Source organism: Grammomys surdaster, unplaced genomic scaffold, assembly GCF_004785775.1.
Source record: "Grammomys surdaster isolate TR1022 unplaced genomic scaffold, NIH_TR_1.0 97, whole genome shotgun sequence".
NCBI lineage: Eukaryota > Metazoa > Chordata > Mammalia > Rodentia > Muridae > Grammomys > Grammomys surdaster.
The window spans coordinates 11327234-11352547 of NW_021604576.1; the positions used below are offsets into that span (position 1 = coordinate 11327234).

At 37.5% G+C, this 25314-nt stretch overlaps 1 protein-coding gene across 3 annotated transcripts in view; it reads right to left on the reverse strand.

Moving 5' to 3' along the window:
- Positions 1 to 7388: 7388 nt before the first annotated feature.
- Positions 7389 to 25314, reverse strand: part of Fhl5 (four and a half LIM domains 5) — a 36229-nt gene continuing 18303 nt past the window's right edge. For all 3 annotated transcript variants that reach the window (XM_028781172.1, XM_028781166.1, XM_028781157.1), the window contains 5 exons: positions 20206 to 20376; positions 19116 to 19290; positions 17411 to 17580; positions 13772 to 13958; positions 7389 to 7627 (listed from right to left, as the gene is read on the reverse strand). In XM_028781172.1, the coding sequence (XP_028637005.1) occupies positions 7464 to 7627; positions 13772 to 13958; positions 17411 to 17580; positions 19116 to 19290; positions 20206 to 20364 (855 nt within the window). In that variant the 5' untranslated portion in view covers positions 20365 to 20376 and the 3' untranslated portion in view covers positions 7389 to 7463. The remainder of the gene's footprint in view (positions 7628 to 13771; positions 13959 to 17410; positions 17581 to 19115; positions 19291 to 20205; positions 20377 to 25314) is intronic.

The following is a 25314-nucleotide window of genomic DNA, read 5'->3' on the forward strand; positions in this document are numbered from 1 at the left end:
ATTTTAAAAAGCCTTTACAAGACAGTTTACATATCATAGAGTTTACTAACTCTAAGTGTACATATAATGTTTACTACTTTCAGAAAATGCAATCATCACCATGAATCAGTTTTTGCTCATTTTTCTTGAATGTTTTGATTGTACATGGTAACAGATGAAGATATTTTCACATAAGAATATATTGTGTATTGAGCATATTCAAACTCCCAATTTTACAAATCAGTTTTAAAACATTTTTAAACTTTTATGTGTGGGGGTGCTTTGTTCACACGTACTTCTGTGCATCAGGTTCATGCAAGTGTTGGATACCCTAGAACTGGAGTTACAGACTCATAGTGTAGAGTGAGCTACACTATGCATGCTGAGAATTTAACATAAGTCCTCTGGAAGAGTAGCCAGTGCTCTTATCATGGAGCCATCTCTCCAGCCCCCATAAATCAGCTGTGTTTCTTTAACAAAGATCATTCATGCCAATTTTATAGTGAAGGGAGAGCACAGAGACTTAGGAGATGAGCACATTATGGATACTATGAGAAGAAAGAATTCAAAAGAGGAATGAGAGGTTAATAATAACACACTCCTCACAACAAGATAGAAAAAGATCAGTGACGTATCTGCTGCTGGCATCTGAGGAATGGCCATGGAGAGTAATATTAAAATGTAGGTATCAAGCCTAGCATTTTATTTTTTGTTTATATATTTTGATTCCTTGAAATTTCATGTAATTGTAGTAGATCTTTATTGTATAAGAAAACCAGTGTTCATTGAAGTTTAATCTTAACCTATAATTTTAGGAATGCCATTTTTAAACCACCACTCTCCTTTTCTCCTGCTACTGCGTTGTCCACACTCCTCCATTCATTTTCTGGCCAAGACCTAGAGGTGGAGCTACCAGGAAGACAGACTGGTCAACCACATTGCAGGCACAGCTCAGGATTTAAAGAGAAAACCATTGCACTCAGAATGTGAAGTGCAAACTTAAGGGTTCTTTGGAAATTCAGTTGTGTTAGATGATGTTTTGCTGGGGCAAACAGTATTTTCATGTGTTTTCATGATATGGACACATGTAAAAGATTAAGGCAGACTTGTGAAGAAGCATTTCACTGAAACAGACACAAGAGAAAAGATATTCTGCTAAAGCAAGCACGTGAAAGGACACATAATGAAAGATTCTTTGCCAAGGACACACAGGTATTGTTCTGCCTTATATTGAGTAGTTAATCTCCATTAGTCAGGACTTCATAGAGAGAAACACACCAAAAAACCTTCTGGTAATATGCTACAGTTTCTTGCTGCTTCCTCGGTCTTGGGCTGATTTGCAGAGTGATGTAAGCTGAGAGAAGACATATAATAAGACAAGAGCCATGGAGGACATGTGATGTTTAGAGGAAATATAAATAAAACTCAATGGACAGTGATGGAGGCAGAGCTATTCTTGCTTATAGAGCTATCTATATGATTGTTGGTCTTGTCTTTGCTGATCATTGCTTCACTGAGAGACACAGCCTAGAACTTTTCTTGGCATTCTTCTCTGGTCCCTCTTGCTGACTTGTTGTGAGGCTAGGTCATATCACCATTGTTGTTAACCTGACACTGCCAAACTAGACTGCTGGTATATCTGTAAAGTGTTTGTGAATGGATCTAGCTGCTGTTGCTGACCTGTAAACTAAACTATAGATTTCTGACCAAAACGCACGGGAGTTACTCCAAAGAACCATTTCTAAATAGGCCCACTTCCCCAGATCCTTTCTTTTCCACTACCTCTGGAGGGTGATGGACTAAAAGAGAGGTTAAAGCATTTAAGAACTATCATTAAAAATAGACTTAAAAATTAAAGTTACAAGTATGATTCCTTCCACACACATCTAATTAGATTTTTCTTTCTGAATAAGGTAGGAATAGCATGTAATGTCACTGTGTCACTGGATGAATGTATCCTGAGTTCATTAATATTACCAAACAACCTTTTATAGACATCTAATCCATAAGTCATGACCATTGCTGAGAAAATACATTATCAGAATACTCTTCTCTTATTTTCTCTGATGGAGACTATAATTCTATCAAAATATGCTGTTTCAACCATATTTTTTTCAACCATAGATGTATCCAGTCCTGTAGCTACAGAAACACACAAACTGTTTTTTTCTTTAATATACTTAAACTTTGAGCCTGTTCCTTTTGTGTTTGTTTGATTTTCCCATTCTGATTTTCAATTTTAGAATTAACTTCTCACATCAATTACTCCAGAGTATTCCTGACCCTACAGCTAGCCAATCAGGTAAAGTCAGAATTGTTCTAACTCTAATAAAGAACGTCTCTATTAATGGAGGCATTTTAGGGCTATCTAAGGAGGCACATGAGTGACTAGTTGGGGAAGCTCATTTCTAGGCTCTCTTAAAAGTGAAGATTAGACAAAGTTTTATAAAGTTTTGAGTTATCCATATAACTTTGCTTTTAATATAATAAATAAGATCTTAAAACACTAAGAGTTTTAACAATTCTTCCCACTGGAAAGAAATTTAAACCATTTTTTATGGCTCACATAAAGATTCTGTCTTCTCCCGTGGTGTCTTTCTGTTATGTTGATAATATATAATTTATATAAAGTTCAGGTTTAGTAATTTCTGAGTTCTGAGCTTATACTTGCTCTTAAAATGTACTGTCCCAAGTCTTGATAGGGATCAGTGAGGACTCATCATTTGAGATGGTGCTTTTCTCATTTCAAACAAGTCTTTCTGTGCTGTCAGGTGAGCTTCAATGCTCTGGGCTGGAGTTCTCCTTCCCAGTCCTTTCTCTTAAGATTCCAGGGAGCATAGATTAGAGAAGGTCTTATTTTACCCAGCTCAGACATTTTTTTTCACTTTTAAAATGACTTATTTTCTTTTTAATTGTGTCTGCATGTACATACTTTCTCATGTGTGTGTGTGTGTGTGTGTGTGTACACAAATGTGTACATGTGCATATGTGCATGTGTGAGTGTGTGTGCATGCTCATGGCAGTGCAGATGTTTGCAGAGGTTAGAGCCACTGGATCCCCTTGGAGCTGGATGAGCTGATGAGCAACTGGACCAGTATGAGGCACCTATACGTTTGGGTCCTCTCCAACAGTAGTATGTACTTTTAACTGCTGAGCCATCATCAGCCTCCAGACATTTCTTGATGGTGAGGCTATATGAGATGTTCACAGTTTAATGACAACCAGTAGTTTAATGAGAACTAAAGGTTCAATGTTCCTTCAGGGAAATTCTCAGGATGAAGGCAATGTTCCTGGCCGCCATAATATCTAGTGATAGATTGACTCTAATAGAAGAAACAATACTTGAAGACACAAAGTCATAAGTTTTAACTTTCATGTGTCCATTTAAACAACATGACTTCTCAAAAGTCATTAAAATAATAATAGCAACCTTTAAATGTCTATTTAGAGGTATTTTTTTCCAAATATGTATTGGTTCAATCATTAAACAAATTTATTGTCTAAAGTAATTACGGAATGAAACAGTGAGGATTTGGGAAATTTTTGTGGTTTCAAGAGCCTTGGTTTCAATAAAATAAACAAGAGCTTAAAACTACCAAGAGTTTTAACAATTCCTCTAACTCAGAAAAAAAATAAGTGGAATATAATGAAAATAGTCTGAGTTATGGCAGGAATATCTTTCTAAAGTGAGCTATTTTCTTGATCTCAGTGACAGTAATTAGAAATTAAAAATGTATTTTAACTTAGTAGTTTTCTAAAAACTGATCACTGTAAAAAACAGTCAGGCAGGACAAAGGTTATTTACTAATAAAGGCATTCTGTTTGGAACAATATTTAGTTAATGTATTTTTCTATTCGTGCCTTGAGATCATTCCCAAATGTTGTAATTTATCTATTATAAAAATTATAAGATGCATGAAAAAGTAGAAATAGAAAAGAAGTTATTCTTTATCTCTTGTGTTTACAGCACAGCTAATGTAAAAAAATAAATCTCCAAATCCATTTCAAAAATATCTACCATGTGAAGTATATATTTGTTTAATATAAGAAACTTCTGCAAAAACATCATTTGTAAAACAAAAAGCTGTATTGTGGCAGCTACAGATATGAGATATCTATTAAAGCATAAGAGAATAATTTGTATGCTCAGTTAAATATAACCACATATCATAGTATAAAATTTATTTTTAAATTTAAGACATGAACTATGTCAGTATGTCAAGTACTTTAAAAAGTATTTTTACTCTTACATTAAAAAGTGATATTACTAACATCAAAAATGCTTTGAGGCTGATGTTTCATGTTGGCATTTTGTGGTGGATTTTAAATGAAGGTCTTTTGTGCTCAGAGGCACACATTTTTCACCCTGACTGGTCTCTTTTACTGCAGCGTATAATGTGGTGTTCCTAAAATCATCATGACTGAGTTTTGAACCCATGATTGTGACATGATCATGTCTCAGTTCCCCACTGTTGCTAATCTGTCTCAGTCAAGGTTTTTCATGGTTTTGTTAATTCATGCTCAAACCCTTGGGAATCCTACCTGTTTTTCCTTGAAAGGGGAAATCCTGTTTTATCAGGTTCGACTCCAAATCTAAGAATGTAAGGCATTTTGTCACTTTTAGGTGTGCAATCATCCACGTCATCAAACACACCTCTAGGCTTAACTTCCTCCTGCTTGTTCCCTCAGTGTTGCAGCCACTAACCCATGCACATGATGAGCAGGTGGAAATCCAACTATTAAATGCCTGCCCACTCTGGTCCTCTGCCCCATACTGTACATGCTGGCATAACAGTCTTTGAGCACTGTCGTAGCCTTTTCATTCCTAACCAAGAATGCTGGTAACTTCCATAGCCTGTTATATACCTTTGCACTTTTTCTCTTGACAGTTAACTTTCTCCCTTCCTCTGGCTTTCAGTATCATTTCTCCATGCTCTGTAGCCCAGTATCTTGGCAGCTGCCAAGCCATCTGGTGAGAGACTTGATTCTGACTACTTCCCTGCCCATGCATATATCCCCCTGCATCGAGGATGACCACTGCTTACTAAGGCAACGCATTCCATTGTTTTAATAAGTTAAGAGAATTTTTCTGTTTATAAGTCAAATGAATTATCCACACTTTCCACAGCTGTCTTTGTGTGTGTCACTGTAAAGAAGTCTATGTCTGTTGTTCTGCATATGAATGCCGTGTCTACAGTGGAACTTTCTAATCATCAGGGAAGGTCTTTTTGCAAGGGAGACCTCCAATTTTTGAACCTGGATCTGTCCTCCTCCCAACGCAAAGTTCCAGAAACATGAGATTTATTTCTGCACAGCACTTAATTGATATATATTTGGTGACCAAGCAATGTTAAAATAGATAATTATTTCTATGTATTTATGAATTATACTTAAAACATGATAATAAAATGTTTATCTAGCAAGTAATTCCGTGCATTTAATTGTTACGGTGAAATGTGAAGGATGTGTCCCAGTGGTAGAGTCCTTGCACAGCACATGTTAGGTTCAGGGTTTGATTCTCATTACCATTAAAAAATGAGATGTAATCTCCACATGCCACAACAAACACCTAATCTTTTAAATTGTTTAACCAGAAAATATTATATGTTACATGTTTCTCTGTGATTGGCTAGTGGAGAGAATGCTGTATCTTGTCCATGTATGAAAGTTTGAAGAACTTAGATTTCTAAAGAAGTAAATGCATTAATAATTTTCTAGATCACTGAAAATCAGCATGTTTAGTATTACTTGTGCAATTTCATTTACTGCAAGAAAATACTGATCAGTCTGCACATTACAATGTTAATATGAGAAAATACCTTGGCCATTATGAATTCAAAAGTACAATTGTGATTTTCAAATTTTATGTGTGGCCTGGCATTCTATTAGTTTCTCAAAGGTTGTAACATTTTCCGACCATCACTTATATTTTATACTATCTTAATTGTTGCAATAGCAGTTGCAATTGTTTCTCTGGGGATGCAATTGTCACCAATGTCATCTGGCATGCTCGTTTGTTCTATTTGACTTAGAATATTAATATTTAAAGCTTTTGTACTAGTCTGAAACTCAACATACTACAACATCTGGGAGAGTTTTTCTCCTGAACTTTCTACTGATGGGTCCTTGTAACCAAGGGAGATGGCCAAACCCAGAGAGAAGAAACTGCTTTCCTTTTGTCCTAGGCTAGTGATGGCTGTGATCGATTGGTGTTTGAAATAAAGATTGTTTGTAGGATGGCAGAATTATCACTAAATGTCCTGTGTGACAGAATAAATGTCGATTTGTGGACTGATGTTCAGTGTTTAGTCTTGTGCATGCAGCAGACTAGAGCCCTGGGGTTGCTGGCTTTGGAGCAGGTAGGTGGTGCAAGCATCACCTGGGGAAAGTGGGGAGGGTGGGGGTGTTGCACTTATTTGCAGGTCCCAAATAACCAGCAGTGAATCATTATTTTTAAGTTATTACTTTTCATAGCTTTCTTTAAATCCCACTTTTATGTTTAACCATTAATCATCTATGTAATTTTTAAAGGCAAAAATGTGTGAAGTTTAGAAATTAATTGTGCATTCTATTACGCCTTAGATATCTGGATGAAAGTCATGTTCTAACATTGAAGTGATTCCCTAACATTAATTTTTATGAGTGAAAATTTAATGATCTATTTGCTCTTAAGTTTTGCTTTTGGGGAGAGCAATTATTCTGGTTAGATTCACTTTAAAGGGTAGATAGAATCTGTAAGCATTTAGAAAAGCCATTGTGGGCTTTGAAAATACAATTAATGTAAAATGTGTCGAAATTCATACTTGGCTCTCCATAGGTAGAGATGATGCCCTTTATCCTTAAGTATAAAGGTACTACAATTGTCTAATTCTATTGACTAAGGGGCCACTGGTGGTGGAAAATTTATATATGAGGTAAATCCACAGTTTTGTTTTTCAACTCTCATTAAGTACTTGTGAACCAAGAATGACTCTAAAATCATTCTAAAAGAATGATCCTAAAATCTGATGACTGCTAATTGATTTTCTCATAAATCTTGTTCTCCTGCCATTCATATTCAATCTATCATGGTAGATATAACCAACTAGCTTAAAATGCAAACATTTGTCTCTTGTATACTTCTCAAATGGACCTTGTTGTTTTCCTTCTGCAGTTTCGAAAATGTCCATCAGCAGGAACATTCATAATCATTAAATATATGGTCATATGCTCAAAAAAAGTGTAATGCTATTTTGAACAGTAGAGTGCAGTATTTTTCAAGGAGATACAGGTTTGAGGCTTAGTACTTCACTTCCACTGGACTGTGTTTTTGTGTGTTTCTTATTATAGAGTTCAATTATAATGCGTGCTAAACCTTTTATGCTATATACCCTACAGTAAACTGCTTTCTAAAACACAAACAAAAAATATTAGTGCCACTAAGTTCCAGATTTAGTGAGAGCAAGGGCAAAGTGGATTTCAGGTAGGGAAAGATTTGTCTCTTTCTACACGTCAGTGTCTGCTCCGGAGCCACACTTGCGGCATAAGATTTCCATGTTCTGGGTCAAGAATCCTTCACCCACCAAGGAGACTGAGCACTTTCCGCAGTTGAAGCATTCACTGTGCCACTGGCGGTCTTGAAAGCAGATGAACTTGGCACCTCTGAGGCCTGTAAAGGTATTGGAGATAAAGAGTAACTCATTCTTTCAATGATCAAATTGGGAAGTCAGCAAAACCTCCAGAAACTACTACACAGAGAGAGCCAGACCATGAAGACCTGAGTGACCCCACAGTGTGTGGCCGTCTGCCGCATGTTCAACTGAGAATTTCAGCCACGGAAGATTCCTAACTCAATTCTGCTCTAATCTAAGGGGGTGAAATGATCTGGCTATGCATTCTTTAAAAAAAAATTATTTTGGGGAGGAGGCAGGTGAAAACTGTGAGTGGTAGTTAAGAAGCCACAGAGGGGCGGGGATGTAGAAGCCCACAGTATCCAAACATGAATTCATTTTGTCCTCCTCTTCAAGTTTTCTTAGCTACAAAATGAAAATACAACGGAAGAAATGTGTACTTCTGAGCCTGGCCTTGATATTTTAATGACTTTCTTATTTTTTCAATGCTTAGTTTTACTTGGAGTAAGTCCCATTTGGGAATGATTAAGGCACAATTTTCCAAAGACTTGAGTTGAGAATGGCTTTCAGACTATCGTATCGCTATTCTATAGTAACAATTATAGTACTCGGCCCTGCAGCAGCTTCCGTTCAGGATGTGGATGTAAATGGAGGAGTCTTCACTCTAGATACCTTGTCACTTTATTCAGAGATAAATTCCAAGATGACCTTCAACCCGCATCACAACTTTGACTTTACTTGAGCTAAATTTGTTTCTAAAGTACTCACTAAAACACTGACCCCGTCTGTCTAATATAATTTCAAGATACATCTTAACAAATTTATGTCAATTTATGTTGTAGGGAGAAAGGAAAGTTCTAGAAGTTGGGAAGTGATTGGAATGTTACAGGTTGGATATTTATTTCTTTAACAATTCTCTCCAAGTAATGTTCATGTCATGGGTTTCTGGTGACTTATCGCTTATGGAGTGACAAAAAGTATTTCCTTTGCTGATTCACATGCATTACCTAGTCCTCTTATGACATAATGAAGCACAAAGTGTGAACATTAATCTACTTCGTATAAGTTCTCTGAAAACGATAATGGGGTTTAATTTAACATTTTCTCATTTAAAAAAATGTTTGTCTGTGTGTTTGTGCACATGTGTGTACAGGAGTCTGAGGATGCCAGACAAAGGTGTCGCATCTATTGGAGCTGCACTCATAGGTGGTTGTGAGTTGATAATAGCATTTGAACTCCGGATTTACGATGGAGCAGCAAGCTCTCTTTACCATTGAGGCATCTCTCCATCTTTGTACAGAGGTGAGTTCATAAAGAAATTTTAAGTTTCAAACCTGGGACAAATGTCTTGGGTGCTTACTTATCATATCAAAGGGGCCCTGGCTACCAGGTTTTCCCAGCATCCCTCAGTCCTTACCTATGTAGAGTATCACTGGCATACCTGACCCTCTACCCTAAACTCTCCACCACAGGGGCTGGGCTGTTCTTTCCCCAGAGGAGAGGCTCTTCCCTATAAAATCCAGACGTTTTGGTTTCCCACCCCTTTTGTACCTTTGGCCTCCTGGCTGCTGTACTTGGTTCCCCTCTCTCCCCTCCTTTCTCCTCACACGGCTCAGAGTCATGATCACTCAGGACTCTCCCAAATGGGTCTGCCTCTGGCTATGCTCTCCTTTTTATCCACAATAAACTTTCTCCTTGACCATACTTAAGAGCAGTCATGTCTTTTCCTTTTCTTTTTATTTTCACTCACATATGATTTTCTTTTCTTTAATTAAACATGTATCTCATATATCTGTGATAGTCCTATCATTATCTTACAATTAGAGTAAACGAGTAGTATACTATACTGACTAGCTTTTTGTCAACTTGACACAAGCTGGAGTAGTCAGAGAGGAGAGAGCCTCAACTGAGAAAATGCCTCCATAATATCTAGCTGTAGGAAAAGCTATAGGGAATTTTCTTAATTAGTAATTGGAGGGGGGCATTCCTGTGCTGGTGGTTCTGGGTTCTATAAAAACTTAGGCTAAGCAAGCCATGGGGGGCAAGCCAGTAAGCAGCACTCCTCCATGGGCTTTGCATTAGCTCCTGCCTTCAGGTTTCTGCCCTGTTTGAGTTCCTGTCCTGACTTCTGTCAATGACAAACAGTGATATGGAAGTTTTCAGTGATGGATATGGAAGTGATATGGAAGTATCAGCCTTCCTCGCCTTTTGCTTTTCCTTTCTTTGCTCCCTCTCACCCCCCAACTTGCTTTTTGGCTATGGTGTTTTATCACAGCAATAGAAACCTTAACTAAGATGTATACCAATTAAGTAAAGCTTTAAAGCTTTAATGAGGTAACTGTAAGAGTAAGGTTCTATGTATACATAAATTAATCTCTCTCAAAGAACTATTTATTGAATGTGTCAGATATTGATGCTTATGAGCTATTCTCAATTTTATTGGCAAGACACATAAAAGTGGCAAGTGTAAAAGTAACCATATAATTTTACAAGGAAGAAAAATTGAGACTTCTAGCAGTAGGATCTAGCCCAATCTTTGGGGTTTTTGCAAATTGTTGCAAATTTGGTTGTGTTTATTTTTTTAAGGTCATTTTCAGTAACAAACTCTTTTAGGAATCAAATCTACTGCTGGATGTGGTTGTGCATGTCTTTAATCCTAGGATTTGGAAGGCAGAGGCAGGTAGATCTATGGCAGTTCAAAGCTAGCCTAGTCTACATATTGAGTAGCATCTATCTGAGTATCTGTGGGTAGCCAGAACTACATATTGAGACCCCATCTCAAAAAAAAAGGAACAAGAAATTTTGACATCTATTTCAACTGGCTTCCTTTGTACCTGGATAAACCAGTAAAATAAAAGATAGCGTTTGTCGAGTTCTGGAATTTGTCACTCTTCACCCTTAGTCCAAATGTGTATAGAGCCCTTGTTTAACCTCCATAGAGTAAATATGAGCATCTCATTCAATTTGTAGATAAACGCTAAGGAACAGTGACGTTCAGCCAGTCACCTAAGCTTACCAGCCGGCAAGATCTGACTCAGACTTTGTAGTCTGACTTTACAGCCTGTGGTATTTTTTTTGTGATGGCAAGTGTGGGCCTCTAGGGGGAGTTATTTACCAATAGTCACATAACCAAGGTCCTGTAATGCCAAGTTTAGAGCACTTCCATCACATCAAGTTGCTTCATCTAGCTCAGATAGTTCAAGAGACAGTGTGTGAAGTGTGTGAGATGTGTCTCCTAGAGAAGGCTGCACTAACAGCTCCTGAATAATGACACTAACAATAGATGCAGAAGGAAAAAAACCTCACTGATTCCAACCCCTAGACAAGGTAACTGATGACTTCAGAGCTAGGGAGAACTGGCCCTACCCAGGGAGTACTGCCCTAATTGGTTTTCTAGCACGAAGTAGTTATCCCTGAAAACATATGCACATAAAAAGATGAAGTAGGTTGTACTTACTATATATCTCTCTCTCTGTGTGTGTGTGTGTGTGTGTGTGTTACAAGAATAATCTATCAAGTTGAAAGTGAAGGGGGAAATCGGAGGAGTTTGAGAAGAGGAGATGGAAATGGGTAAAGAGAAGAAAGTGAATGGAAGATGTGATATAATTATATTTTAATTAAAAGTAAAAGTGAAAAAAGGAAATAATAGTTATATCTAAAGCTAATTCAATAGAAGCCAATTCATTGTAACAGCATCAGCAAATTAGATGCAACCACCTGTAAGTAGATTTAGTTAACATATGATACTATACTAAAATCTTTCTAATAGAAATAGATTCTCCTAAAATTAAGATTGATTTTAAATTGTATATATCTACAGCATGCAGAATATTGTCATATGCAAGCATTATGGAATGCCTAAATCAATCTAATTAACATGTATTACTTCACATACATTCTTTAAAATTCAGTCTTTTTTAGATTTTTCAATTACATAATAGGTTATCATTCACTGTAGTCAGCAAAATGTGCAATAAGTTTCCCAAACTTGAACTTATCTGTAAGAATGTATAGCTTTTTAGATGCCTAAGGGCTTCCAGGAATTCATAACTCTCTGGAGAAAAACATATAGCGTTCCCAGCATTCTCTGTTGTGTGTTAACTCAGAGGGCTTCAGTTTAAAGAAGCCTGTCTTTGGGGCTTTATATATATTTAAGAACTATTAAAAAGAATGAGCTCGAAGTTTGTGCAGACATTTCAGTCTAGAGACAATCCTTAGACATTCCTTTAGATTGTCTCTTCTCACTTATATACTGTCACCTTCAGATTAGTTTTCTGTCTGGTATTTCATTTTCTGTTATTGTAGTTTAAAAAGTGTTGGTTTCTTTCTATATGGAATGAAGCTTGATGAAGTTCACAGATGGCACGTTCACCAGAAACATCACATCCTATCACATGTGTCTGTCATGGATCAGAATTGAGCCCCATCAAGTTAAGGGCTTGTGTAGGCTCTGTGAGATCACCATTAGCTGAGAGAATTCTCGAAAAGCTGTAAAAATATTTTGAGTTATTGAACATCTTAATTTTCTCACCACAGGCCCAATTCAAATGAAATTAGAGCAGACTGTGCTGGGAGGATTTCCTCGGGAGCATCTGGAGTTCTGGTGCTACTGAACACCAGGAAGCCCCTCATTCTAACTAAAAGTGATGGAGCTGGCAACTGCCTCCCTTTGCAGGAGCTGCTAGGTAATAAAAGGCAAGAGAGTGGAGTGGTTAGGAGCCCACGCTCAGAAGCCCAGTAGTCTGGAATTGTTAATGTGAGACCTTAAAAGAGCTAAGGAGGTAGATAACACAGCTTAAAGGCAGAGGTAGCATGTGAGGAACAGGGAGGACCTGCCCCTGTAAAGGGGCGGCCACTTCACTGCTTAGGAGAGTGACTTAGGGCCTGTGAAGGTAGCCTGATTGTGGCAAGCTCTTAATTTGCTTTTAGTCGCAACAATGGACTTGATATTAGTTCCCTCCCCACCCTGCCAATTAAATATTGGCCAAGTAAAACCTGTCTGCTAGCTGAACACTTCCACGAATTCTGAAAAACATGGTGCCCCTGTGTAAACAAACAACATTGTGCTTAACCTGGAAACTACATCCTCTGTTTGCAAGTGGAAAGCCTTCCATTTTAGCTTAGCACAGTAGGTATTTTCCTTTATTTGAAAATGTACATAGATTCAACAGAGACTAGGAGAGGAGAGGGGAGGGGAGGGGAGAGAACAGGAGAGAGAGAGAGAGAGAGAGAGAGAGAGAGAGAGAGAGAGAGAGAGAGAGAGAGAGAGAGAGAGAGAGAGTTGGAGGAAGAAACGGAATAACAATTTGTTGTTATGCAATCTGAGCTAGGAAATGAAATCTGATCTAAGAAGAGACTGGGAATGCAAAGTGGATATATAGCTCTGTCACATTATTAATGACAATAAATTGTCTGGAAGGGTAGCTGCTGGCTTTCTCAAGTCTCACGCTGGCTTCAGTCTCTTTACCACAGGATTAACATTTTAGAGATGGTTCTGAGAAAAACAATGCACTCTTCCAGCCCTCTGAGAAGCTACTTAGTATGGATCGATTTGTCATCTACACTATTTTTCAAGCCATGTCTTGTGTACTTTGCTTCTTTAGTAGAATACTATATTACTTTCTTCCATAATCAAAAGTTGCTGCAAGTGAATACAGATAAAGGAGTAATACATTTGTTAAAAGCATCTAAAAAAGAAATCCAACTATTTCTGTTCTATGTTACTCTAACTATAGTTTTGACTATTTTATACAATAGTTGAATTTAATTAAAACCTTTTGTATTTTAAATCTGTTTTGTGTTTTGTTAGAAAGTACAATTCTGAACCTCTTCTGCTCTCTCAATTCCTCAAAGACTCTCAAATTGAACATCCTTATTAGAGCTTTCTCTGACCTTTTAGCTTACCTGTTTTCCTACCTCAGACTTTGACAGTCCTTTGAAAACATACTAGTATGTTTAGTATTTACTTTTTACAGTGTCAACACCTAAGTTAAACCCTGTCATTCTTTGAGAGGCCCATCTAAAATTTAAATTTATAAGTGAGTATCTACTTGTGTTTATCTCAAAAGAAAATGTAATTGATAGAAATTACATATTAATTTGCTTTTCCTAAATTTACTAGGTAGCATTTTCCATAGTACTAACTGCATCATGGTGGAACTCTACTGAGATGAAGCACTTACCAGTGATAGGTTTGTTGCAGGCTGCACACTTTTTAGCGTAAAGATGGTTGTAGCAATCCAGGCAGAATGGGAAATCATCCTTTGACATAAATGCCTCCTCATAAAGCTCTTTCCTGCAGCCGCTGCACAGAAAACACTCTTTATGCCATATCTGGTCACGGAAGGTTATTCCACCAGAAGTTATCACCTGCCAAAGCATCATCAGAAAGGCAATGAGCATGGGTACCCTTGCAACTCAGACAGTCGCATGCTCCCTGTCCCCACACTTGATGCTCTGAACTATGTACTGCACTGTGTTAGGATGCTTGCTTCTTTGAAAACATCTGTGAGTTTTTAAAAAACAACATGAGAAGCCAAATGTTATGGAGATTATACAGAACATCAAAAATAAAAATTCGTCCAATTTTCTTAAACAATAGGTCAGAAAAGAGACAGAACCACTTTGGACTTTGGGACACTGTAAAGGAAGCAGGTACTTGATTTACTTTGTCTCTCAGTAAGCTTCTTTGTGTCTTCAAAGGTCTTTTGCTTAGGTCTACTATAGTTCCACTCAACATACTTACATCAATTTCCGACCTTGAAGAATGCCAGAAAACACAATAAAACAAAACAGAAACAACAATACTTTTCTTGAAAGCTTCTCAGCACGTCTGAGAGAACTCTGAGGGGTGGAGATCCTGGGTGGGGCTGATGCCGTCGTCATTGTGAGCAATGACTAGCTTTTCACCCCATCCTCAGTACTGCATTAAGGATGGCCCTTTCTAGATGTCCTCAGCACATCTGCATGCCATAGATTTGGTCTTTCTGGAGATGAGCAGTCCTTGAGTGTTTGATGACAGGGTTATTTTGCTACATCTTCTGAGAGATGGCACTGAAACTCGCACACACTCTACTGTATGTGTGCTCAGCCTTGTTGGAAGGCCATTCTAATGTTGTACTTTGAACAAAAACATGGTTGAAACTATCAGGTGACTTTTCAATTTGAGGGCTCTAATGATGTACGGAGTTTAGATTCCTGGCCCCCATGTAAAATGGACTCATGGAATCTGTAACATTGTACATTGAGCCTCAGGTACCTATCAGTTCTGCATTTTGCCTGTATAGTGCTAGGGACTGAACCCGGGGCCCTGTAGCTAGCGAGATATGCCCACACGACATCCTTTTTAAAGCCAGTTTAATCGTCACGTTATTTTAAAGGTTGAAACATCTTTATTGAGTATCAGGTCGATAAATACTCGCTAAGTCTTCCTGTGTAGCTACTTTACAATCATCTCCTCTTTGAAATCCATGGATGTTGACCCTCATAGAGCTGCTGAGGAAACAATATGTTCATGTCCATCCGTGTCTTACAAAGACCAAAGAAATGTGATATTGAAGGTAGTAGATCTGTATCAATTTTACTCGATGATAAAAGTGTAACCCGATTTAAGCCATCTCTGTCTGCTGATGAACACAGACATATTGTTTGCCTATTGTAGGAGCTTTTGACAAAAATATTCTAAGCACACTTTAACCTTATATCAAGTTTCTTAGAAACTAAAGATTTTTGGTATGAGTCAATTTTTCTAGAAGTGGAAAAGCACACTACACTTTTCTGAATATGTAAATGAGGAGCACAGTGGTGTGTGTGAAGAAAAGCAATTGAGAATGCCTCCCACTGACTTCAAATGCCTGTCAGCAGGCACAGGCAAAATCAAGCTTCCTTTGATTTGTTTGGTCAAATGATTTGTAGGCTGTGCTTTAAAAGATCAGAAACTTGAAAAATGGATTCTCTGCAAAAATAATATATCCCAAAGCTCTGGAGCATTTGAAAAAAAAAAGTTTCCCCATGATTATATTCCTTTTGAAGAAGTAGGCAGCATGGATGAAATCTAATATCCAAGTTTGCTTTGACCACTGGCTTGGAACAAGTTTCTTCCCCGGCAAAGTGGAGACAGTCGTGTGTGTGTGTGTGTGTGTGTGTGTGTGTGTGTGTGTGTGTGTGTGGTGTGTGTGTATGTGTTGTGTGTGTGTGTGGTGTGTGTCTATGTACATGTTAGAAGTTTGTCTACTGCTCCCCACCTTAGTTTGTGAGACAGGATCTATCACTGAATTTTTGAGTTTTCCATTTTATCTGGATTGGCTACCAGGCCTGGGTTTTATGAGGATGCTGGGGAATCTGAATTTTCAGGCTCATACAGCAAGTGTAAGTACCACAGTGCCATGTCCCCAACCCATCAGTAATGATTTTGAACACATCAGAGAGCAACTAAAGAATTGAAGAACACACTTAACTCTGTTTTTCCTGTCAAGAATTGAATATTGACTTTGAAGCCCTTATAGTTTGGGCTACCAGTTTCTTAGTAGAAAATTATAGTGTAACAAAATAAAATGGGAGTAGGGTATTTAAAGGTTGGGATGTCAAATAGTTTGGCTTTACTTAAAGCAAAATTTGGTTTTGGTTTGAATTGAAAAGAATCTTTTTCCTTTGCTTTGATCAAAATCATTTATATACAGTGTTTTTCTTTAAAAGAGTGTGTAGCTTAAAATTTAAATAGAAATAATCTGAGGCATTCTCTGTATACAACCAATAAGAGCATCTCATTAGTGTCCAGTGCTTCAAATCTTATCCTCCGTACAGCCACAGACTTCCACAGCCTGGGAAGCCGAATGAACCTTCCAGCTGTCCGAATGCAAATATAAAAGTGGTTTTAAGAAAACTGTCAGGACAGTCAAAGCATCACAGTATCTGAGAGCCAGGGTACCAACCCATCATCATGATTTATTGTTCTCCTTCAATTAATAGTGCCATTCTAAACTCACAATGCTTCATGTGTTAAGGATTTCTTCATGAATCTCAATATATATCTTATGAAATACAGACAGGCTTCATCAAGATGATGGACATGAGTTGCTTTTCACATAAAAGCTTGGAAGAAGAAATGTTAGCACACATTTGTTTTTTTTTTTTTAAAAAAATGACTTTTCCCTATTAGAAAGTGTGCTTTGAATGGAAAGCAAGTGAGAACGCGATTCATTTTGTGATGCCGTGAGAAATGAAGGAAATCGTAGCTCTTGGGCTTTTGGTGTCTGCAAGCTGACTGGATTTTTCTCATGATCTGTCATCTACTTAAGACTACCAATCTCCTCTGAAAACCCAGAGCCTGGAGCCCAGAAGAAATGCTTAGTTACTAGAAAATAGCAGGAAGGTTTCCTAGTACCCTTTTTCCCTCAGTCACTCTGAGAGGCAAATAGTTATTTCTCTGAAACACATAATAATAAATGGATCAAAATTGAATACTAATTGAATCAGAACTGTCTTCTAGGAAGCAAAGAAAAATGTGTCTGTACCAGAACAAAGTCTCTATAAAGCTGTGAATGGGATTGGGAGATCAAGTCACCTGTGTATCATTGAATATTAGATCCATTATCTAAGATGGAATTTATGGCTAGTAAAAACAGTAGGTGATCTTCATGTTGAGAGTTTTAGTTTGGGATTTATTGAAATTAAAGATTACCTCATACATTACATAGCATGATAGGGCCACTTCATTTCAAATACATAAGGCAGCTAAAAACAAAACAAAATAAAACAAAACAAACAACAACAAAAACAATGTTCTGGAAGGTTCCACAGCTTTACCATCTTTAGATAGTTACCTTCTTACAGAAGTTGCAGTAATGAGCAAACTCCTTCTCAAAACACGGCACACAATAATTGCCACTCTCTTTGGAGATCAAAGGCTTGGTTCCTATTGGCTGTCTGCAGTGCTCACACACAAAGCAGGTTTCATGCCAGTAATTGCCCTTAAATTCCATTTTCCGAGAACCTGTACCCCAAAGCAAGACACCATTAGTACAAGCCAGGCACACTTTGTGTTTCCTATAAGAAAACATACCTCAGTGTTTTAAGTATGATAAATGAATTGCCCTTTAGTGAAACAACATTTTGTATTTTCTGAGACATTAGGGAAAAGGATTGCTGCAGATCTGCTATAAAAAGAAAGGGCCACCCATTAAAAAAAAAAAAAAACCCTCATACAATCTGCAAAAGCGTTAGGAAATTCCTGCATGTAGACACTTGGGATTGTTCCTGGTCTAGATAAATTGAGTTGTCCTCATCATCAGGGATATTTGTAAGTGCCCAGGACACTACCCCTGAGATCCATATTGTGAGAATGCCTTCTGAATTTATTTGGATTAATAACAATGTTAGTGATGATAGTACTAATAACTAGAATTGAGAGATTGATTAACTCATGGGATAGTAAAGGACCAAAAAATAAAGAAAACATAGCAGAGAGGGAAGAAAGATTTTAAGAGCCAGAGAAACAGGAAACCTACCATCAAATTGTCCCTTTTAGCTATGAAAAGGGAGCTACATTCATGAAATCTTAGCAACATGGATGCCTAAACTAGACGTGAACAATTCCCAAAACATTTGATGCTCTAACATAGGGGTAATTTTGTCTGGCCTCATACCTAGGTGAGGAGCTACGGTTAAGGGATGCTGAGAGAGATATTTACTAGTATTTCCCAGGGATGAGCCCTGCTTAAGTTAACTAATACTAAGTGGTCAGTACTAGAATACACATTAGTCAGGAACCACTGGAAGAACTCCTTAGGTGGTGTTTATATGCTTATTTGCTTTTATGTCTATGTAGAACAAAGGTTAAACAAGAGGTTGGAAATTTGAGAGGGGGACAAACTTAGGAAAGGTAGGAGGAAGAAGATTAAGAAGGAAAATAATGTAATTGTATTTTAATTAAAATTTTAAGTGAAGTTATCTACATGGACCATTTTCTTCCCTGAAAGAAAACAATTCCCTTCAGACCAGTTGTATAGAGCTATAAAATCTTTTGGTCCAGTGAAAAGGACAAACTGGTGAAGGAGCTTGCTGCTATGCCTGATGACTTAAGGTAGATCCCTGGATCCCATATGATGAAAGGAGAGAACTCACAAAGATTGTCCTCTGACACTCCCAAAAGAAAAAAAAAATAAAATAAATGAATAAATGAATGAATGACAAAGAGTGAGGATTGTAAAGATGGATCCCTTTAATACCACTGACTAGCCAAAGGCAGGGGCGTTTTCAGTTGTGCTTCTGATGTAAGCTTTATCCTTCAGTCTATCTCTGGTTAAACAAGTCTCTATGAATAGGGTTTTATGAAAAAGGAGACATTGGTCACTGCAGTATTATTACAAAATTGCAGAGCACCATAATTTATGTGTTCAAGAAGAAGACATGGATTGAAAACCAGAGGAAGAAAGCAAGAACAACATTTCTCTTAAAGCAGCATTGTGAGCCGATGATGCTCTGTGAACAGAGATGCAGTTTCCTTAGGCGGAGCCAACAGGATCTCACCTGGCATGATGGTTCTCTTGCAGTGGAAGCACTTGGAGGAACACTCGTTGGAATAGCAGTCTGTGCACAGCAGGCGCTCATTCTTGGCAACAAAAGGTTTTTCCACCAAAGAGTGATGGCATTTGTTGCACCTGAAGCATCCTTCATGCCAGTGACGGTTTTTGTAGCAAAGATCCTTTGAGACAGTAAATAAAGTTAATTAAATGTGCTTGCAGTAAGACAAGCTGTTTTCTAAGACAAGATGGGACATTCTTGGGACCCTAGTGCCAGTAAGTTGTTCCACTAGCTTGAGGGAGAATTGCTACTGTTATCTGTAGAAAAGAGACTGTCTGGGGTAATTAAAACTTAATTACTTAATTCACAACCTGGGGCTTGTTTGATTGACCACTAAAGGCCACTGAAAAATAACCTCATTGGATTTTGTCAGTTTTCTCTGTCTTTCTTTTATAGTCTACCAGACAGGTTTAACATGGTATAATTTTAATTTTTTATTTGCAGTTTCTTAATATCCATTGGGACTTCAAACAAACAAATGACAACGTTTAGTTAAAGCGCAGGCAAGCAAGAAAGCAAATAATAAGCCTAAAAGGGAGAGAGTGTGATGTGAGAAGGTGCCGTCTGTGGGGCTAAGGGAACAAGGCAGACTTATACGACGAAAAGCACAGGCATAGAATTTCTATTTCTTACACGTCCAAATTTTTAAATGTATTTTTGTATACCTTAGCTATTCCAGAAGTAACTTAACATTTTAGTTGTAAAATTCTGGGGACACAGTTTAATTTCATATATATATATATATTTTACTCATACTACTACACACAGACACACACAAAGACAAACAGACACACACACACACACAGATACACACACACATAACACACACCACTATCACATACACCAACCATACCCCGCCACACATACAAGGTGTCTTAAGGATAATGTGAGATTAAAACTTGTGTTTCACAGTCCTACCCAGTAAAAAATGTGGGTAAAAGTCAACACAAAGAAAAGGACACAAAGAAAAGGAGCATCCTGAAGCAGTTACCTACTATACATGAGCAGTAACTGTGTGAACAGAAGTGATTCCTACCTTAGAATCTGATTCAATTGGTTCTTTACACTGCTCACAATAGTTAGAAAAGATACGATCATAGCAGGAGACGCAGTATAGATTATCATCCTTGAGTACATATTTCTTCCCAAGAAGGGATACCGTACAGTATTGACAATCAAATTGAGTACTTGTCATTTCAGTTTTATCCTGTGGATTTAAAAAAAAATGATTTTGTACATTACACAGTGTCATTACAAATAGTAAGTTCTTTATAAAATGTGAGTCAAGCATTTGAGTTTACACTAGTCAAAACTTTTCAAATTTAGGAAGGTAAGCTTGTAGTCATGGTTATTTAGGAAAGGCTACCCATCTTAGCAGTTCTTTCGAATTATTTCTCTCTCTCTTTTTTTTTTTTTATTTTGATTTTTTTGAGACAGAGTTTTTCTGTGTAGCCTTGGCTGTCCTTGAAGTCTCTCTGTAGATCAGGCTGTCCTGAACTCATGGTGATCCACCTGCTTTCCCCCCAAATGCTGGGATTAAAGATATATGCCACCACCACCCAGCCTGTACCACCACCACCTAGCCTTCTTTTTCTTAACACTAAAAACATCCAAATCGTGAAACAAAATCTTTTATTCATCATATGCCAATGTAGAAATCAGTGAGAGCCTGATACATGGGAGATGTCCCACATCAACATGATGCGGGGGACCTGTAGACAGCATGGTTAGAACTGTCATTACATAACTATCACGAAGAGTTCTGGAAGTAGAATTTCATAGAAATAACAATTCTTTGTCATTCAAACTTGCATAATAAGTACATTCCTATTTTTACTGCATTTTTATTTCTAAACATATTAAGTTCCCAATAAGGGTATTGCACGTTAATCCTGAGGCTTTCCTTTTTAATTCTTACCTGCTGTTCTAGATAATGACTAAAAAACCTGTTGCCTAATTGGTTTCGTCATCTGAAACTGTGCATTGAAATGTCCCCACCAATCTGAAATGTCCCAAGTATGGAGATGCCGGGAAAACTGTAGGATTCTTTAAGCTCCAGCACAAGATCAGCATATATATGGCATGAGTCAGTAAAACAGCCTTTAACAGGCTAAAAACTGGCTTAAAATATAAATCTGGGGTTAGGATAAGACTTTGAATTATTTTATTAACCTGGAAAAGCAGTTAGCATGGTATTTTCATTATAGCCAAGAACAATAGCACTAATTTTCTCTGGAAAAATGGAATTTGCAATTTCTGGATTAGGTAGATGTATTCTGAGTCTCCCATCTAGATGTCTTTCATTTTAGAAAAACCAATAGATCAAGTAATTCCTACGGTGCTTTAAAATATTTTGATGCTAATTTGTGTCCACTCCATGTAAAATGCTATTATTAAACCTTATTTTCTTATTTCAGTGATGGAGTCTGTAGCAAGAGTTTCTTGGCAAATCCACATTGTTACTAATTCCTGGTATAGCGATTTTGTTTATTGCTCTTCACAGCTAAGTAGGAAAAAGAATGAGAATCTGGAAAACAGGGGTCTTTTCCCAGGAAAGATACAAACTTAAACTAGAAAGTTCCCAAAGGGAACTTTCCAAAATTATCTGCAAGGAACATTGAATTCCCTATTTGATTAATTTCACAGAAATGTCCTTTCCTAGTGAATACAAACATATTCAAAAGAGCCTGAAAAACAGCAGGAAACAGATCTATTCCCTTGAAACATTAAAGTATTTCAAATTACATTTACAGTGATCCATAGGATACCTTTAACTTCTTTCACTTAATATGAAAATGTCATTTTCATTATGAATATGTATTTAGTTTGAAAGGAATAGTGTAGCACTATGAAGCATGGGTTCCCTCCTGGGTTGGGAATACTCAGATGACTTCTATTTTATGAGGTTTTAGTCTGTTGGAAAAATAAAGACAAGAACCTTCAAAAGTGGTACTACTCTAACAGTTTATTAAAACAATAATTTACATTCAACCCTCTAAATATAAGGACAAGAACACATCATCCTCCCTTCCCAACTACATGACAGCCTTTGTTCTACTGAAAATTCTTAAATAAACTGGATCATATTTCCTTACTCTTTAAAACACTAAGGACAGCTATTTCATTCTCATTTATAAAAACAGCAGAGTTGGGTAGGTTAAAAACAAAGTTAGTTCAGTATCTTAAAATTCTTAAGAATTTTGCATCTATAAGCGTATACTGAATATTAACTCAGTGGTAGTTGACTTCCCTGTCGTTACCGAGACAGTTTCTTCAGTTTATTCAGGGAATTGTGAATATAACCTGAAGTAAGTAAGCAAACCGAATGTTTACTTTTGTCTTGACAAAAAATACGCCAAGAAACTCAGACCTCATTTCATGTCCATCACTTAACCATGGATGTATAAATATATTCAAATATTTTACTAAAAATGAATGGATCATTGCTATATAAATATACATTTAATACCATATACAATTCTTAGAGAGCCAATAGAAAGACCAGTGGGAAACGACTTTCCTTGCAAGGGTTTAGGTGAGTTAAACTGCCAGAAATCGGCAAATCAAGAAAGGAGGGAAGGTGGAGCATCTTTTGGGTATATGTCCAGGAGCAGTATAGTCTTCAGGTAGAACTACTTCAAATTTTCTGAGAAACTGCCAGAGTGACTTCCAAAGTGGTTGTATAAGCTTGCACTCTCACCAGCAATGGAGGAATCTTCCTTGCTTCACATCCTCACCAGCATGTGCTGTCACATGAGTTTTTTATCTTAGTCATTCTGATTGGTATGTAATGGAGTCTCGGAGTCTTGATTTGCATTTCCCTGATAGGCACTGAATATTTCTTTAAATGCTTTTCAGCCATTCAAGATTCCTTTGTTGAGAGTTCTCTGATTAGCTCTGTATCCCATTTTCTACTTGGGTATTTGATTTGTTGGCAACTTGAGTTCTTTATATTTTGGATATTAGCCCTCTGTCAGATATAGTTTTAATTTTCCCAGCCAGTCTGAACAGACCTTGCTTGCCCCACAGGACTTTGATACCAGGTGAAGCCAGCCACTTTGTTTACACTTGCAACTTCCAGCAAGAACTTGGAGACTGCCTATTCAGCCTACTTTGCAACATTATCCAGGTGAAACAAAGGATGGGTTCCGTGGGGCTTCCCCTATATAACTGCAGAGCTGAATATTAAACTTTGAGCCTTGATCAGAAAACTTTGTCTTGGCTCTATGTTTCTCTCACCCCTATGTCTCCTTTTCATTTCCAGCCTCCCTTTCAGGTAAATCCAGTTCATCGATGGTTACACCAATCTCTAGACTTCTATTTTCTCCTATTGACAGGCTTACAGAAAGAAACCTTTCAGTTTCATGAAGTCCCACTTATCAATAGTTGATCTTAGAGCTTGAGCCATTGGTATTCTGTTCAGTAAATGTTCTCCTGTATCGATGTGTTCAAGGCTACTTCCTACTTTTTCTTCTATTATATTTAGCGTATCTGGATGTGAGTTTTGTTCAGGGTGATAAATATGGATCTATTTGCATTCTTCTACATGCAGACATACAGTTAGACCAGCACTTGCTGAAGATGCTTTCTTTTTTCCATTGTAAGGTTTTGGCTTCTTTGTTATATCAAGTGTCCATTGTTGTGTGAGCTTGTTTCTGAGATTTTGATTTGATTCCACTGACCAAGCTGTCTGTTTCTATACCAATACCACACACAGTTTTTATTACTATTGCCTATAGTACAGCTTGAAATTATGGATGGTGATATTTTCAGAAGTTCTTTTATTGTTCAGGATTGTTTTAGCTATCCTGGGGTTTTGGTTTTTCCTTATGAAGGTGAGAATTGTGCTTTTAAGGTCTGTAAATTATTGTGTTGAACTTTGATGGGGAGTGCATTTAATTTGTAGATTGATTTTGTCAAGATGACCATTTTTACTATGTTAATTCTATCAATCCATGAGCATGGGAAATCTTTCCACCTTCAGATTTCTTCAATTTCCTTCCCTCCAGAGACTTGAAGGTCTTGTCATACAGGTTTTTACTTGTTGGTTAGAGTTACATCAATGCATTTTATATTATTTGTGACTATTGTGAAAAGGATTGTTTCCCAAATTTCTTTCTCAGCCCATTTTATCATCTGTATAAAAGAGAGCTACTGATTTTTTTAAATTAATTTTGTATCCAGCCACTGAGTATATGCCCAAAAATTACTCTACCATATCACAAGGACACATGCCCTACTGTGTTCATAGCAAGTTTATTTGAAATAGCCAGAAACTGGAAATAACCCACATGTCCCTCAACCGAAGAATGGGTACAGAAAAAATGGTTCATTTACACAATGGAATACTACTTAGGTATTAAAAACAAGGACATTGTGAATTTTGCAGGCAAATGGATGGAACTAGAAAATGTCATCCTAATTGAGGTAACCCAGACCCAAAAGGACATGCATGGTATGTACTCACTGATAAGTAGATATACGTTACCCTCAAAATACAGGATACTCATGCTACTTGTCACAGATCGAAAAAGCAAAACAAGAAGGAATATCAGTCAAGGATACTTGAATTTTTCTTAGAAGGGGAAATTAAATAGTCATAGGCGGCAGATTGAGGGAGGGAACTGTGTGAGCAAGGGAATGGGGAGGAAAATTGGGGGTTCAGAATCAGGTGTGGGGTGAGACAGGAGAGAAGACTAGGAGAATGAATAGAAATCTGCAGCTGGCAGGTGTGGGGAGTGATGGAGAGCTTCTCTAGGACATGCCAGTGACCTGGGATTGGGAGGCTCCCAGGAATCTATAGGAGTGACTTTAGCTGAGACTCAAAGCAGTGGGGGATATGGAATGTGAAGAGGCCAGCTCTGTAGCCAGGCAGGATCCTCAGTGGAGGTATTAAAATACCAACCCACACACAAAATTTTTGACCTAAAATTTGTTCTGTCTACAAGAAACGCAGGGAAAAAAATGGAGCACAGCCTGAGGGAATGGCCAATCAATAACTGGCCCAATTGAGAACCATCTTATGGGGATGCACCAATCCCTGACACTATTAATGATATACTGTTATGTTCACAGACAGGAGCCTAGCATAACTGTCCTCTGAGAGGCTTCACCCAGAAGCTGACTGAAACAGAGGCAGAGAGCC